Source organism: Fulmarus glacialis, unplaced genomic scaffold (genome assembly GCF_000690835.1).
Source record: "Fulmarus glacialis isolate BGI_N327 unplaced genomic scaffold, ASM69083v1 scaffold18927, whole genome shotgun sequence".
Taxonomy (NCBI): domain Eukaryota; kingdom Metazoa; phylum Chordata; class Aves; order Procellariiformes; family Procellariidae; genus Fulmarus; species Fulmarus glacialis.
The window spans coordinates 17,538-35,653 of NW_009224069.1; the positions used below are offsets into that span (position 1 = coordinate 17,538).

The 18,116-nt window shown below is 41.3% G+C and overlaps 2 protein-coding genes across 2 annotated transcripts in view; one reads left to right on the forward strand and one right to left on the reverse strand.

Moving 5' to 3' along the window:
- Positions 1-2,738: 2,738 nt before the first annotated feature.
- Positions 2,739-18,116, forward strand: part of VEPH1 (ventricular zone expressed PH domain-containing 1) — a gene marked incomplete at its 3' end in the record, with an annotated part of 59,531 nt that continues 44,153 nt past the window's right edge. Inside the window, exons 1-3 of the mRNA XM_009582044.1 lie at positions 2,739-2,876; positions 4,917-5,132; positions 9,689-9,863. Coding sequence (XP_009580339.1) covers positions 2,739-2,876; positions 4,917-5,132; positions 9,689-9,863 — 529 coding nt within the window. The remainder of the gene's footprint in view (positions 2,877-4,916; positions 5,133-9,688; positions 9,864-18,116) is intronic.
- The window catches only part of PTX3 (pentraxin 3, long), a 4,779-nt gene continuing 962 nt past the window's right edge, over positions 14,300-18,116 (reverse strand). Inside the window, exons 2-3 of the mRNA XM_009582043.1 lie at positions 17,988-18,116; positions 14,300-14,913 (exon numbers count right to left, since the gene is read on the reverse strand). The exon at positions 17,988-18,116 is cut by the window's right edge and continues 417 nt beyond it. Of these exons, the coding sequence (XP_009580338.1) occupies positions 14,300-14,913; positions 17,988-18,116 (743 nt within the window). The remainder of the gene's footprint in view (positions 14,914-17,987) is intronic.

Consider the following 18,116-nt stretch of genomic DNA (forward strand, 5'->3'; position numbering starts at 1 on the left):
ATTGTTTCATTGAGTTATTTCCAGAAGGTTCTCAGTGTTTTGCATTGGTTTCGCCCCTTATTTGACATTTTGCATTTTTTTTTTCTGAAAAATAGCATAAAATAAAGTAACAAGGATTAAGGATACTCTGTATCTCAAATAATAATTATAAGCAATCTAATTTGCAACAATGTAGTACATTGTACATCAACTCAAGAGAAGAACCTAGGGGAGTTGGCTGTGAATCCACATGGGCCACCTGGAAGACATGCTCGGTAGATCTCTTCCTGCCCTCAAACTCAGTAACTAATCTGTATTAGATGAATAAGTGAAGACAGAGGGAAAGTTTTCATTTGTGACATAATGTTTGTATTTTAATACATGTTCTCATGTCGAGCTACACCTGGGTTAGATACACATCTTCACGAAGCTTCCTGCAGGCTGCCACATGCTCCAGCGGGCAGTAGCCCTCTGCCTGCCCCGCTTGGCACGTGCCATTGGGGTAACCGTGGCTGATTCATCTAATGCGTGGAAAATGTGGTGATGCTTGAGTCCCTAATTTGTCACACTTACCCAGCCTCTTCATCACTCTGTCCAGATTACGAATAGCCTATTTTTCATAAGATTCCCTTTTCTCCTATATTTTACTTCAGCTAATATATGTCAAATCTCAGACATTTCTTTCCTCTATATAAAGCCACAGGGAAATTTTACTCATTGGAAACACAGACTAGGTCATTTAAGTCATGTGCACAAACAAAGGCAGCCTGATCCAGTTCTAGCAAGTGCGTAACATTTTAAGCTAACTCAAACTCTTGAATTAATGAGTATCATATTTAGTGTATGCCTACCTTAATGATGTAATTTCGTCAGCTAGATAGTTGTGTATCTGTTGTATTCCTGCGAAGACAGCCACTAGTGGCTAAGCTGAAACTTGGTTTAGATTGTTGCATACCTAATTGTAAAGGATATACATATATACACATATATTATATGTATGTCCTTTACATTCAGGTATGTTTACTTCAATTCAGAAAGACATTTTGATTCACAAAACAGCAACTAACAGCAGCCTACTCTGCAGTTTCTCTGAATGATGCTGTATTTATCTCCACACACTTCATTATGGAGAAAATATTGGTAATGTGGAAGATGTTGGTGTTGAAAGAGTAAGAATGATTAAGTAATAAAAAGTGTCCAACCCAGATGCAGTTAAAGCTAAAGGGAGCTTGAAGTGACCATCGAGCAGAGCTTGTTTGGGGTGAGCTGTGCAGAGGCACAGAGATATTCCCATTTGTAACCTCTCCTTTCATGTGCATCTGAACTTATTCAGCCATGGCGTTATGTGTCTTTGTGTCCCCTTTGGCTGGCAGAAGCTCAGTGCGTGTGTCAGTGAATGTCCTCTGTGTGGTTCACCCCTTTCTCAGCAGGGTCTTGAATAGCAGGCTGTTCCACTGCCCTACTTCCCTCACAGTTCTGCCTGAAGTGCTAGCAGCCCATGAAGGGCCCCACACTTAGAGGTGTTCTTTGGGGCTGAGAAAATGTGGCTTGCTGGGTTTCTTTGTCATCGTGAATAGTGTTGGTGGGAAAGGATGGAAGAAGTGCAGTACAATCGGGAGCTGAGGGAAGAGGGACTGCACTTGTCTGTCCCTACTGGTAGGGCCATCAGGGAGACCCTTGGAAGACTCGAGGACATACATTTTCTGCCTGCATGGATTTGTACCTGCCTTGGCGAAGACCAAGGAGGGTATCCAAGCGCTGTGGGATGTTCTGGGCTTGAGGGATTCTGTGCAACAGCAGTTCCTTTCTCCTGTGCACTGAGGTGGGCCATGAAGACCCTCACTTCAAAAGTGTACGAGCAGAGAGGAACCATCAGCACAAGGCAAGTCCTGGCAGTCTTGAAATAACAAATAGCACTTCTGAAATGTGGAAAAACCAAACTTCTCCTATAATTAAGGCAAATGTTGTCTCCTCTGTGGATGCTTTAAACACAAGTGCAGGACTGTCCTCTTTCATAAGTTGTGTGCATGGTGCCGAGCCCGGCCCCACTTGGCTCAGCTTCTGTTAAATTCCCCAGCTGCAGAGAAGTGCATAGTTTCAGCCCAGCCAAGTGTTTATTTTGCATGAGTTGAAAAGATTGCAGGGATCATTTTGGCAACAAAACTGACTGTTTTTCTAAACAAAACTCATTATCTTCTCAATCTTGCTAATAGTGTATTTCTGGAGCCTAGACACAACAACCCAGAAAACAAATGAAGTGGCTTCACCCACCGCCTCTAGCTCTACGCTGCTACTGACCACAGAAAGGCAGTTTGTAATCCTTCTCAGTTAGTCCAGTCACCATCCTGCTTGGGTGAAATGCATTGAAATGAAAAAAACTTGGTTTTGTTTATTAGAAGTTATGTATTGTTTAGCTAATTTTAAGCTATTTAGTGTTTGAGGACAAAAGGTCCTTCAACATGCAGTTCATGATATATGCTTACAGCATCAGGGGATCCTGTATGCCGCTTACATACACCATTTAAAAATCTTTGCTGAACTGGAATATGACAGTCAATGCGTTTCCTAATTTTCACCCCTTTTTTTTCTCTTTTTTCACCTTTTAGATTGGGGCCAAGGAAGTCTTGAAATATGCCCAGATTTATTCTTCATATTAAATTGATTGCTAGTCCACAGGTTTGTTTCCATTCTGTCCTCATCTGAGTCGTTCATGCACATGGTGCATGCAGAGGCCTGGCTGAGTGGCAGTGAACGCAGCCATGCATCATCTGTTTGGGCTGGTTTTGGCACAAAAGGACCTTTCACGTGCAGGGGATCTTTTCTCGTTAGAGGATGCTGAAATCGAAGGAAGCCTCTCAGAAGCTCTTGAACAAATAAGAATAATTAGTTCATCTGCGGTAAGTGAAACACTGTCCTTAATAATTTTTTGAGATTAAATGTATTGTATAAATAACATATTAAAGACAGGGACATAAACAATTTAAATTTCTTAAAAAACTCAAGAGTACCGAGCAAAGTGTAAGATTTTAAAATGTGGTAACCAAATCCAGTTCCCGCTAGCTGGATTTCCTTTAAAGATATTTCAAGTTCATCTTTATTGTAATTTTTATTAAATATTTATATAAGGCATATTAAAGATCAACAGGAGATTACAGGTACACTGTGTGTATAGTGTGTATTCTGTTTGTGGCAGAAAGTGTTCTGAATGATTTCATGGCTTTTGGTAAACTCTTCAAAAGTGGTGTCCAAAAAAAAAAAAAAGCTCTTTATCCTTCCTGCTTCCAGTCTGCTGAAGGGAAGGGAAAATCTTTTTTGAGCCTGAGGATATTCAATTAGCAACACATACATAGTCTCACAACTGCACTTTTCTGGCACTACATATAGCATGTGGTTTTTAGAAATCAGTTTTGGCAATGTGCAAACCTCTGACTCTCAGAGCATTGATCACGGTGTTGCCAGTTGTAACAAGAATGGACTCATCCATCAGGACAGCCACTGTACACTGGTCATTTCTTTGGTCGTTTCTTTGACAGCAATTACATTTGCACAGTCTTTCAGAACATTAAGTTATTTTGGCCATTGCCTCTGCTGCTTGTGTTGTACTTCCACTTACCTAACTGCAGATTACCAGGAATTTTACACAAATTCCCCCAATATACTTTTTGAGAGAAAATGCCTGAATTCACTACAAAATGTTTTTACAAACACACCAGTCTGCATTAAGCAGAGCCATCCTCTGCCTCCGAGCTGCTGAGGGCGATTCCCACCAGAGGGCTCTGGAGATCGGGGAGCTGCTCCAGCGCTGCCCTGTTCCCGCTGTCCGAGCAGTCTGGAGTTGACATGTGTTTTTCCCCAAATGTGAGGAGTTTCACAGCAGTGTGGACAGGACCGCTCTGCTCTTCATGTCCATGCACAGCCAGCGACCGTGACTCTCGCCAGGGGTTTGCTCTTCTGCCATCCCAGCCAGTGGCTGGTAACTTGATCACCCCTTTATCAATAGGTAATCTTATACATAAGAAAAAGTGTAAGTGTGTTTTCTTTTTTTAGTAAGTGCATGGATTTTTCTGTCACGCGAAGCAAAGCTTGTGATTAAAGGAAGAGAATTGCTTTGAGACAGACCCAAATGTCATATCATCTGCCTGTGATACGCTGTCATACCATGCGGCAGCGCAGAGATCCCAGAGCTAACTCTGGAGCTGCGCTTCTGCAAGCTAGTGCTGAACTTGGCTCCAGCCCTTTAAAAATGGCCGTGCTTTATCTAGCAAAAAAAAAGACTTTTCGCTGATACTTCAGTCTGTCTTTTATCTTCATTACTTTTTAGGGTGGAATAGCATACGTTAGACCAAGGGATGGTGATTGTGTATTCTGGGTCTTTTAAGTTATGGTGAAATGCTGCTGTTTCATATTCACGTGCCATCTGTGTCAGCAACTACAGGGGATTACAGGATTTTGTGATAAAGCCTATTTAATTAACTTTTATTCATGTTACTTTGATACTAATTGAAACTAACTGTGTTTTCATCAGGAACTTGACATGATGTGAAATATTTGGGATCCTGCATTTGGCTACATATATTGTGGATATAACAATTCCAGTTTCAGTTTTAGGATGGTTATGGGAGGAGACCTGTGTGGGTGGTTCTAAGGTGTGCAGCTGCAAGCCCTGGTCAAGAAGGCCATGCTTCAAGACAGACTGCTAAAAATCATTTGATACCATAATCTATGCCTTTACAATAATGAGAATTAAGACTTAAAATAGTGAATTGTCTGTGGGATGACTAATTTCTGTGTTTAATCACACTAAGTGTTCGTTGTAAAGGTGGAAGTGAGAAAATGGACACTGAACAGTTACAAAAACTTCATGTCTTCAGGCTAATTTTGTGGGGTCCTTGAAAAGGATGGGCATTCATTGGCAGATGTCTTTTCATTTGAACCAGGACTACCAGATCAATGACAATGACCAGGCTGTGGTGGAAATCTGCATCACTCGCATCACCACTGCCATCAGGGAGACGGCGTCCATAGAAAAGCACGGGAAAGCCCTCGTGGCTCTCTGGGAGTCGTGTCTAGAACACAACCTGAAGCCTTCTGGAAAAGATGAGGACACACCACATGCGAAAATTGCATCCGATATCATGAGCTGTATCTTGCAGGTAAGACTGAGCTGAAAGCAAGGGAGTGTAATGCATTCGTTGGCTATTTGGTTTTATCTTTTAAAATGCAGTTGTACTTTGGTTTTGGAGGGTGCATGGGAGTGGTTGCATTTGTTTAAAACCAAGAATATGACCCCAATTGTTGATGTATATTGTTACATGCATATGGCATCTGTTGCAGTGAATCAAAAGTTTTGGCAGCTTCCTTATCTTTAGAAATGTCTTGACTGTTTAGTGCCAGATTTCATTATCTTAATGCTCCATTAATTCTAAGTATTTGTGTTTCATGTAAGTATTAAAGTGGGAGACATAGGACTATCATTTTCTGTGGTTAAAGAAAGATTAATTTGAAAGCATTTAATATCGGGGGGAGGTTATTCTTTCAAATAATTCTGGAAGGCAGCAAAATGCCAAGAAGAGTTTAATAACATGCAATTTAGGTCGTTAGATATGCTGTCAGTAAGAAGGGTCTCCTGTAACATTTTGGTTGTAAAAGCTGAGATACAACACAGAAAACTGACTTCTGAACTAAAATCTGATTGCTACTACTTTAAATAGAGGACTAGAAAGAAATTATGCTCTGGCCAGGAGTGTTGGAATAATTTCTTAGAATATTTTGCTAAATGTTAGAGGCAGCAACAAGAAGACTGAAAAAGTATTTAAGTCCCAAAAACATTTGCTAGAAGAACAGCTGAAATTGGGTCCGGTTTGAACTCAGTAGTCTATGAACTATTGCTTCCTGTGAATGCAAGACTAAAAAGATGACATCTTAGTATATAGCAGCCTTTTGGGGATAGGAATGGGCTATTCCAAGGCTTTCTAAGTAAGTAAGCTGAGGGTGAAAAGCCACTGGAAGGGAAGGGGGAATCTGGTATTAAATCAGGGTGAGTTTGGCAGGTTTTTTTGGTTTTGTTTGGGGTGGGTGGGGTTTTTTGGTTTTTTTTGGGGGGGGGTTGTCTTTTTTTTTTTTTTTTTTTTTTTTTTTTGGAATGTTTGTCTCAAACAAGTGCTTTTTTGGGTGTTTTTTTTTTTTTTTTTTTTTTTTTTTTTAGCCAGGACTGCAGGCAATATCATTCCTTGTTGGGAAAACAATATAATACACTGGAGAGACCCATAGAGAAACCTATGTGCACAGTTATCTAACTGGAAGCAGAAATCAGGGTTGTTTCCAGAGTTTCAGCTGTGGGTACAATGCATGGGGACCAGCTCCATGTCAGATGGCGAAACAGTTGCTGTGAAGTGCCTTTCTAGACAGACTACTCTGGGGTGATGTTTGCAGTATGTCTGCTGTTTCATAGTTGCTTTCTTTACCTCTGCCTCTAAAATCAGATGTGGGGTTTTTTTTGTTCTTTCATTATAAAAATTCAAGCGATAGTGGCAGAAGTATGACACTGTCCCATGAAAGGTACCGCTTAGCCCTTCGTAAGATATATTGTTCCATAGGCTTATTGAGATTCCTCATCTAGTTTGGCTGAAAGTGTTTGAAGTCTAAAAGAAAGTGTTTCAGAAAAAATAACATCAATGCTTCAGTGAAATTTTACTTTACAATGGTCAGTTCTGTTTACCCCTGGTCTGTCACTCTGAAGACACACAAAAAAGTATATTATAGCAAAATGTTAGAAGAAGGAAAAAAACTCCTTTTCTGAAGCCCAGGTTCTTGTTGATTTTGGTTCGGGAAGCATAGAGGTTTAGTCTATCCAGGCATTTGGTCAAGACTATGGATGAGGCTTAGCAAGATTTCTTCTGCACTGTGCTGGCATCCCTGAGCCGTGATCCATAAGCTGCACCCCAGCACAGGGCACAGTACACATCCTGTGAAGGTCAGTGGTATAGCAGGGGGTTGTGTCCCCTCTGCCTTTCTCTGTGAATGACTGGCTTTGGTAGGGACCATGCTTTCTGATAGGCAACGCGTTCCTGGAGGTGTTGCCTAATCTCCTTTTCTGTCTTGTGTCCCTGGACATGAGACAGTAACTGGATTTGGATACTGGTAGCAGCACAGGTTAAACTTTCCAGACGAGAGAATGTACACTGTAAAATCATATTTTGTTTTTGCAGTACTTTAGAAGTCATATTTCGAGAGAATACTAAAGTGTGCAATGGCTTGTCTAAGCTTTCAGTTTGTGCTGTTGACAACTGTGTGCCTAAATCAAGCTAGCTCATATCCAGATGTTTTAGGGATTGCACTGTGTGGCAGATTACTTCAAGAAACGAGTTCACTGAAATGAAATGAGGAAGTTATGAAAGTACATTTACTGCTCCCTGAAACAGAACTGTTATCAGCAAGTTCCTTTGCATAAAAAAAAGAAAGAAGGCATAAAATGTGTTTTTATACAAAAGTGAGGGATAGGTGAAGTAGTAATGAATATCTGACAGCTGGGTTGAATCTCGCAGCAACTTGCTGTTGATATTAGCACCAGGGAGGTCCTCTAGGTTTGCAAACATCACTATATCATATTATTGAAACCTGTTTTTCATTGTCACCTTCACATTTTTGTAAGTGTGCATTCGTGCCCTGATACTTATAATGGGACAAATGAAACCTTTCTCCTTCCATCTGAATTCAAACCTTTTCTTAACTAAGTATTTTATCTTTATTGTAGGAAAAAAAAGTTGTTCTTTGGAATTTTCTTAGATCTTTTAAATCATAGTCAGAGGGCCAAAACTTATCTTCCTGTTCTTTCTGCGTGGAGTCCTAGAGTATAACTTGGAGGCAGAGTTTGGCTCCTACTCAGTAGTGTCTCTCAGCCAAATATAATGAGGCATTATGTTGATTTAAACATGCTGCTGCATAAAGCTCTATTCATTTTAAGGGCTTTTCTCATGAAAGACACGGGTTTTGGTCATATGGCAGTTGCCACAATGAACTATCTTGACACCCAGGAGTTGCTGCAGCCCCTTCTTCCTTAGGGGCTGGCAGAAAGGGACTGTCCCAGAGCGGCTGCAGCACTCCACTGCTTGGCAGGTCTCTGTTGCAAGGAAAAATCCTCATAGCTGGTTAAACTTGCCTCTTTTGCATTGGTTGAGTAGCACGATGCAGCCTTAATTAGGGTCAGTCCTGCTCTCCGTGAGGCTAACGGCAAAGGCAGTTACTGCTGATGGAGGCAGAGCTAGCCTAGGAAGCAGCGTATCAGGGTATATGGAATAATAGATTTGGTTTTTCTCAGGTCTAAATTTATTTTTTTCAGTGCTACTCCAGAATGAGCATGTGTTAAGTCTGGACTGCCTTTCTTTGCACTATTTTATTGCTTTCCGAAACATCTGGGTTCCAGTAGTTGCCTGTGATTTCAGACGCTAATTAAATATAATCATATTGCAGGATTATTTTCAAAAACAATGATGTACTCCAGTTTCAAAGAGATGTTCAAAACTGAGTGAAGATGAGAGAAAAGCACTGATTAAGGAGGCTCCAGACAGAATGTAGGTCCTCAGTTACACATAAATACATCCTGCTAGTTTCAAGGGCAGTTATATATGGGAACTTAATGGGCAATAGATGTGTATAGTCTGTGCACACAATTTCATGTATACAAATAGTTGCAGAAAACCTTTACTGAACTTAATGTCAAAACTTAAGCGTTTGTGCAGATACCCCTGAGATCACTGAAGCTTGGTGCCATTTTGAGTGCAGAAGTTAGCTGTCTTGAAAAATTTCAGTTGACTCCTACGTACAGAGAAATTGACTGGAGTTTAAGAAAGGAAATCTAAATTATTATTAGCGGAAAACTGATGATCAATACTAAAGCTATTACCCTGTAAGCAAGTCTCCCAGTACACTTACTCATGCATACTCTTTTCCTCATTTGACCAGTTTGCCTTTGATTTAGTCCCAGCTTAGCATGAGATCCTGTTCTGGGAACAGGGGAGTCCTTTCTTCACGTGGTCCCTGCCAGCACAAAGATAGGCCAAAACTCAGAGTAGTAACACACTTTGGTTTAGATGAGGGAAACTGTGACTTGTGCTGGGGAGGATTTACCCACGCTTGAAATTAAGCTTCCCTGAGCCTTGACTCTGTGCCTGCACATTGGGCTGCCCTGCTTGGGGCTGGACATCGGAGTGGGGCAGGTCACCACGACGCAGGAATGACAGGCAGCAATGTGCCTCTTACTTCAGGGAGCAATATTTACCAGTCAGCAGCGTGAGTGACTGCTCTGAGGTGTTGCCTATGCTTTGGGATGAAAATTACCTATCCTGTGTGGATGATGCATACAGCTTCTGCTGTCTTCTCTGAGAGCACCAAACACAAAATGTCTTGTTAGAAATGTTACAGCAGTTAACATTTAACTAGTGCACTTGATATCGTGTTTTCTCCTCTTGCAGAAGATAAAAATAGGTGCGTTATTAGCATCTCCTGGTGCAGTACTTTTAAATTTCCTTATTCGCTCCTTCTTTGAAGTCTGCCTTCAGTGGTGTTACCAAAACATAACCTTTCTTGACATGTTTTTTGCTTTTTTTTCCCCGTTTTGATTTTTGTTTTTCTACTCTGATCAGCATGAGACTTTATTTTAATCATTTTTTTTCAGCTGCTTATTTTTCAGTGGTTTTTCATGTTTTTACAGAATTACAATCGACCTCCAGTAATGGCCTTAGCTGTCCCAGTGGCGGTGAAATTTCTTCAGAGGGGCAATAAGGAACTGTGCAGGAACATGTCAAGTTATTTATCCTTGGCTGCAATCGCTAAAGCGGATCTGCTGGCTGATCACACAGACACCATTGTCAGAAGTGTCCTTCAAGGTAGGAACACACTGAGATTTTGGATTTAGTCCTGCAGCATGCCCACCGTTAGATTAGTTAGGCTGTATTAGGCATATATACAAACAAACACTTTATAAGTAAAAACATGTATGAGGCATGTATGTATAAAGCATACATATGGACATATCTATAAACATGTGATAAAACATGTTAGACATAATCTAATTGCAGACTATATCAAGGAAGACCTTTCAAGAATACGTGAATTTACTGAACCTTGTTGACTATGGAAGTTTCATTATAGACTGGATGACCCATAGGGCAAGAAATACGTCTGTACTTGTTAGTATACCGTACTAATGGACTTCAAATCATAAGCCATGATATGAGACACTAGTTACTGGGCTCTGACCCTTTCTATTAGTGTCATTGGCAATACTCCAAAATATAAATGGGGATGAAACGAATCCCATTCTGTGACAAAATAGTCAGATGTAAGATATAAAATCTTTATAGTGGTTCTTTAATTTTGTCTACGTTATTAGCTTTACAGAGAATATTGTTGCTAAACTCTGTGCATTTTACTTTTGTGGTTTAAAAAGCCAAAAATATTCATACCTCTACAAAAGGAAGTCCGATTTAGCTGAAGTAGTAAAGTTCACAGTATTTGTTGCAATACAGTGCTACCGCAGTAGCAAAATAACTGTTTGTTTTTCTTCAAGTACGGATAATAGCAATAAGTAGCAAGAGCTGTCTAATTATTCCAAGAACATTGTTATGAAGATGTTAAGCCCTCAAATTAAATGTGTGTGTTCTGTATTTATTAAAAAATGTAAATGGAGTGTAGTTATTTTTGGGCGTTTTATGGACGGATAGCTAAACTAGAAAGTAATTTTGTCATTAAGATATGGTAAGAGTTTGCATATTTCTGTCTGCTTTGTTTAAGGACAAATGTGTGATAAATATGATAAATGATAAATATGTATGAGCTATGTGATAATACTTGAGTAGAGTCCAAGAACAGAATATTGCTAACAACTTACAAAGCCAATGGATAATTCTTTTAAGACCTGTGACATTAGTATTTATGTGTTCACGTTGTGCATTACCACTTGTAATGCAGTGCTATTAACAGAAAGAAATAAAGCGAAACAGGTTTTATGGTATAGTCATAGGTTTAGGAAAAGTGATTAACACCCACAACTGAAGGTTTCATCGTGACTGCTCCTGCTCGTTTTTGTGTATTTATGTTATTCTACCAGCAGATGTTGCTGTGGACATCAGATTTGGAAATTCCAGGCTGGAAGAGGGCACTCTGAATAAGCAAAGTGCTCTGTTTTGCATACTGGCTTAATTGCACTGTACATAATTTGTATTTCAGGCATGAAAAGGTTGGTTTGCAGCAGGCTAAGAACCGTGCTTAAAGACTGAGTGTTTGCTGAAGGGAGAAGGGAAGCAAGAGGGTAAGCTGCTAAGGATGGATTTACAAAGCAGTGCGGAGACAAAGGGCCTTGTGGTGCTGCACAGACGGGGCTCAGCCTAATGGCACCAGTGAGACTGATAGCAGACTTTGGCCCGTTGCCTGCGAGTGTTTGAGAGCTAACTGGATTTTTTGATTACTTGGGGCAACTGTTTGGCTGCATAATCAGTTTCTTATCTTATTAGCTAAAAAAGAGCTCTTTAGAAAGAGTTTTTAACTACTCTGTTCCAGTGTGAACTCAGCTTCTAAACATGCAAATGTCTGTACCGTGCCCGCGATGCTGACAGGCCCTGGGCTGACAACTTCCATCAGCATAAGGGATCAGGCAGATTTATTCCTGTTTCCAGGGGACAGCAGCAAAACTACCCTGCAGTCGCTGCTGTAATCTGAGTGTCCCACGGCTGCTCCACCTTCCAGAGGAGCTCGGGCAAAGGATGTGGACGTTGCATTCAGCAGTGGCTTGTTAGAGAGCAGAACTGGGCTCAGCAACGTACTCAGGCATGCATGTTCTTGTGCTTGCTCCTTCATTCCTATGATTGCAGTGCAAGAGCAGGATCGCAGTGGCTTTTCTGTATTTGGAGCCCAGACTCCCCCAAAATACTATTTACTTAGTGTTTTCCAAACAGGCGAAGTAACTGTGGACAAAGAAAAATACAGTTAAGCTAGGAAGAAAAGAGAGAAGCGTGCTGATGGAGGTGACTTGTGGTGCTGGGCAGGAGGGGACTAGACTGTGGGAAAGCTTTGCTGGTCCACAGAGGTGATAAAGGAAGAGCAAAGCAATTGGAAAGAGGAGAGTTTTCTAGCTGAGTCAGCGAGAATGAAAGGAATGGCTTTGCATTTGGTCATCTGCCAAACCAGAACAGAGATAGGAAAAGACTACTTCCAAGACAAAGCATTTCAGGTATGAGGTACAGTAAGAAAAGGAGCCAGGAAGGACTTCTGGTAATCTTTTTGAGGATTTTGCTTTTTCTGCTGCATTTCACGGACATTTGTTTTCATTTAATGGAGGGCACTGTATGGAAAGAGGATTTGAGAGCGGTTTTGCCCTTGCACAATGTTGGGACCTCAAGTGTTTTTCTTAACCCTGAAGAACTGTTTTCTGGCTGACAGCAGATGAACAGAGGTAATATTTCATTGTTCTGTAGTTAAGGTTATTTGCAGATATTATTTAGTAAGGGATTTTTGTCGTGCTTACTACTAAACATTTATAATTTAGATACATTTTTATTGCAGGGTAATAGGAGAAATTCCAGCAATCGGAGCAGTTATTTTTACCTTAAATAAACAGTGTTGCCAAAACTTTGGAGTAGATCATACAACTTTAGCTATGAAGCACAACCCCCTTGAATGGCATAGTAAAGTGGAGATTACCTTGTCATAGCTTTTTCTTACAACTTTTGTATCGTGGAAGGAAGGATCTGTTAGCTGCGTCATATTCAGGAATAAGCTATAGCAGCAACATGTCAAGAAACTTTTCAGAGTGCATTTTTAGGACATCTGTAGAGAATGAGAAAGAGAAACATGTGAATAGAGCAGAAGGGTGGGCTGCTTCCAGTGGAAATAAGAATTGCTTTGAATAAGGCATTCTCCATGATAACTTGTTCAGAGGCTTCAACAGGTAGTGAATAATCGTTCTTGTCATAAATGGTTACATATCCAGCGAATAACTATTCATCATTGTCTACTTCTGCTCTGTTTTCTACACGCAAATCACCACCAGCGTCTTGACTCTCTGCATCTGCTTCTAATGCACTGTATCCAGCCCTATGTTTTTATTGGATTTTGGATAAGCTTGCGAATGTGAGAGAAAGCCGCTGCCAAACAAGTTGGTTACTTTGGATACCTAAATGTATCTTAAAACTGAGTATGTCCTTCTTGGATGCCCAGCATTATGCATAGGGTACTGATTGATTTTTATTTGGGGATGTCTCAAAACCAATCCTTCCTTCTGCCTCCAAGTGCCATGCTAGCACAGCCTCAGGTCAACACACGTGTGTCAGTATGTCAAAGTGTCTCTTCTGTACAAGCGACCATGTTCACATGGGATAACTCCTAGAGTGGCAGATCCTTGCACATGGCAGCATTCACAAGAGGGATTGTTATCATGATGGGCCTTTAAAGCCGTCTCTGGCTAATGCTTGGATTTCGGTCCTCTGAGGGTCTCTGTATTAGATGCTGATATTTATGTTCTTTTTCTATTAGCAGCTAAAACTGTGTGGTTCAAAACGTGGAAAAATTCCCAATTAGTACTTGCTTTCAGAGTTTCAGTTCATGAGAAGCATGGAAAATTTTAGTTTAGTAAAGTATCTTTATTTATAGAACAACTTTACAAAAATAATTTCAATAAAATTATTACAAAGTCAATTTACAATATAATACAGCTGCATTTTCTCAAAATGTAACATCAGATTATGATGGGGAATATTACTTTTATATGTTAGGTCAATCCATGGCATAAATAATGCTTTAAACAAGGAGCTAGTTTTGTTATAGTCTAGAAATTACTAACAACGATTAATAAACAACACATTTCTTGGCTTATGTGGTTCCTCTGTACAATTCACATTAGCACTATAAAAACCAATGACTGGAGGAGCCGGGAAGATGCGCAGCCTTATGTCTGTTATACAAAGACTGGTCAGCTGGATACCTGATGTGTTTGCTTCAGCAGGGATGCCAGGAGCACCATTTGACTCCGAAATGTCCACAGTGGCACTTTACAGAAAACACTATGCTAGAGAGACAGCAGTCATCTGACCTCAGGAACAGCTTTTCCAATGTCACACCTTGATGTGGGTTTTTTTCAGTGTTTTGCCAAAACAGCAGGCAGAGATCAATTCCCGTCTCCACAGTACCTCATTTTGTAAACTTGCAATGCTAATCTTCCTTGGGAATTCGAGAGACGTGGGCTCCTACGGCTCTGTTTATTTGTACCTGTTGGCGTTCAGCTCTTCATGAAATACGTTCTCTGCTTCAGAAACTACCTCGCCAGAATTTAAGAAACGTACTGGGCTCCTCCGTATGGCAAAACTTCTGTGACTCCCCACCCGATGATGTTGCCCCTGATACTGCACGCATCTTCTCCGCTCTGCGCTGCTATCTCTTTGGCACTGAGCACTCTGTCCCACATGTTAAAGCCAGTTAATTTTCCGGAGAAGGCTAAAGCTTCGTCAAATCCACCTCCAACGCAGCAGCCGTTCTTTTCTTGACCGATCTGCAAAATCCCTCCATCTGGAACGGTGTGAGCATCGGCAATGTCTGAGGCCGTGGCTGCGAGCTCTCCCTTCACCCACAGAGATGCGGATCCATTCTCCGAGCTCCAGGTGCTGCAGAGATGGATCCACTTCCCAGGAACAACTACATTTTTGACAGCCAACTTGTGCTGGTCACCGCCAACAACAAGCACTGCAGACTCCCGGCTGAGATAAAGCTGGATTTCATATGGATTTAACTTGGTTCCATAGGAGAAGACAATAGTTTTGTCCAAAGCCTCAGTCACCTTGATCCAGATACAAGCAGTAAAGGAGTGAAGGGTCATTCCAGCAGTTGGGTGAACGCTCCCAAATATCTTTTTCGAACGCATGGGGAATAGAATAGCTGTTTCACACCCTGAAAAAGTTAGAAAGATTGTTAGGTAAATAAAAACTGGTCTATTTGTACATGCACAGTTAGGACCCTTGACGTATGCTCGCTCCTGGGCTTCTCAAAGGGATCTGAGAGCTCAGCTTATCCAGCGGGACGTAGGATACTTTGAAGAAGCTGTCAGATCTGATGAATGAATTTGCCAAACACCATGGCAATGGGTCTAGGGGCTAATCAGGCTGCAGGAACAAGGCCTGGCTCTTCCCTCGTTGCAAAAGTAGTGTATTGTATAGTCCTGTGCCATTCAAAGTGACATTTAGGTTTAATGCTGCCTGTCTGCCCTGGTGCTTGCCTTGGGAAGCTGGGCTTCCCCATGGGCAGGTGCCTTCTGCTCTGGCGTGCCTCCTAGGAGAGCTTCTCTTTTGCTGGCTCACTTAGAGAAATTAGCTCTTTACATTAGGTAATTTTGTCGGGTAGTCCTCTCTCTGTTTCATTTAGATCTTGTTTTAGCCTCTGTGTTCTTTTTCAGTGTGGAGTGATGAAAACAGCAACGTTATGGTGAGGGGATGGGTTCAGTGATCTATCAAACGGCGGGTTTAGATACCATGCCGTTCCTGGGATAGTGGTGCGAGACTGCTGCTGTGGCTGGAGGAGCAGAGCCACTGGGTAGTTGTGTCACGAGCAGTTAGGCAGTGTCCTGCGGTTGTCCCGTGGATAACCGGGTAGCAGAGGAGAAGGGGACAGGGGCTACCGAAAAGCAGGCGCAGGGAGCATTGGCAGAAGCATGCTGAGATGTGTGTTTGTTTATTATAATGACTCCCTTTTCTGACCCTGCCTTTAGGCCTATCAGTCAGTAACTTTCATGTGCACTGGTTAAGCGTGGGAAATGTATAAGACGACAGAGATTTTTAAAACAGTTCGTCTCTCATCTCCAATTAATAAATATGTTGATAATAGAAATTACATTAGTTAAAAGCACTAACAGATATTTATGAAACTTAGGAAAGTAACTGATGATCACTAAACCCAAGCCATTTTTGGTATTCTATGTACTGTTCCCTAGTTGTATATAATTTAATATTCTAAGCAACATAGGGGAAAAAGCAGCCCCCTTCTACAATTAAGCTGGTTCATTTCCTGTTTAAACAAGCTAGAGGATCTAAAATGTGTGTGGAAATTTCTGCTTTGGTGAATGAAGGACTCTTTGTGTCCTCCAGGATTGCGCTGCTGTGTTATTTCATAGACTGCTTCCTTTCAACTTTGAGCAGATTTTACATTTCTTCGTTGGCCTTTTTGAGGAGGGGCAGGAGCAGCGAGCAACTGTTGGTGATACTCCTTAAAATGCTTCTTAGGAACACTATTGTGAAAGAGCTTTTAATTAGCAAGCTTTCAGGCTTTATTATCAAGGCCTAAACAAAATTAAAACCAGCCTCACTGAAGAACAAAAAGTGTGATTAGAAAATCCCTCAAGAGTATGGCTGGCAGTAATTCAAGATGTGAGAAATTAAAGTCAGTTGCTAAAAATTCCCTTGAAAAAAAATTTCCAGAGAGAGGCAGTGGAAGTACTTAAAACATATCTTCTAAATTAAAAAAATAAGAACATTTAATATAAAACCATGTAGGAACTAGTGGAAATAATCTGGATTTTGACTAATGACACTGAGATCCTTAATGCTGATCAAGTTTTTTTTACTCTCACCTAGTGCAGCGTAACTGACTGCGAGGCTGGCTGAGTTACAGGAGAGAGATAAAGAATGAGATCATGCTTTCTGGAAGGCAAGATTCATGTGTTTGGGAAAAAAGGAATATGCTGTAAGATCAGTACACAAAGATTACTAAAGTGTTGCGATAATTAAAGGAGTAAAAGCAATTTATTTATAAAGCTGAATCCATGAAAGGATAGAGTCGTGTTAGACTGTAAAACGCTTTGATGTAAACTATTGTTATATTGCGTTTGTATTGTAATAGGCTTGTGTAAGTTGTTGCCTTTGCTTTAGCAGTTACAAGAAGTGATCCTTCTTGCTCACCTGTGTTAGAGCTCACGCTGGTGGTGTTGCTGAGGGTCGCTGGCAAGGCTGGGGTAACTGCACCCCTAACTTCCTATTCACACACACCAGCGGGATGCTGCGAGTGTCGATTTCTGTGAGGTTTTTAAGGTGCAGTAACTAACATTTGTGAAAAACACTGTCATTAAAGACATGTCAACATTTAGAAGACATGCAGTTATAGCTATCTGGTAGGCAGAGTTATATTCAACGTAGTTATATTGTGCATGTAGCAATTTTGCACCCACACTTTAAATAGATGGGGGTCTGCTCTGCCATGCCCAAGTTGCTGTAGCTGCTTTTTGGGTGTCATATTATAGTGCACAGAAAAACTGACATGAAATTTGAGATATGAGCTCATCTTTCTATGGCCACCTCACTTGCTGACCAATGCAAACATTTTGGAAGGGGAAAAAAAAGAAAACCAACAATACCACAGTGTTACTAATTTTTCCGTGCTTGAGGAAATATTCTGTCCTGACAGTTGCATGCAGTGAATGTGCCCTCCCTGCTGCGGGAAGCGTGCTTAGCTGGTTGACATCAGCAGCATGTCCTCGGATCTGGCTCTGCTCTTGGGCAGTTGGAGTTGGTGAGGAGACAACATTTAGTTTAGGAAGAGAAAGGAGTGGGTACATGCACGAAGAGAACAGGAGAGCTCAGTGACTAGTGCATATGCGTAGGAGTTACCAGCTGGGAAGGTAAAAGGTGAGAGAACATAATTTGTATGTTTAAAATACGTTTGCTGTTCTCTGGCATCTGTTTTGATCTGGGAGAGCCTGCAGGAGGTGGGATCCTAGCTAGCTTTGCCCTGTTTTAGGACTTTGATTAAACCCTTCTTTGATCCCACATTTGAAAAGCTCAGCGCCTCTTTTTCGAGAACAGTTAATGGGTTTCCTCCCTGTATGTACAGACTGCTCAAAGCTGCTGTGCTGTTCGTAAGACTGCTTTGGAGTCATATGCAGAGGAAGGTGCTTAAGAGGGCTGTTTGTAGGATGTCCGTTTGGACAGGCCCACCAAAGAGAGCTCTCCAGTAAAGCATAGCGCACGTGGACTTACCTGCTGGCAGTAAGTGCTGAGCTGCCCATCTCTGCGATGCCTTCAGTTCAGCTCTGGTTTGCTGTAGCTCTTTCCACAGAGAGTTCAAAATGAGATTGTCTCCTCTGGTGGGACTGAATTTATCCTGCT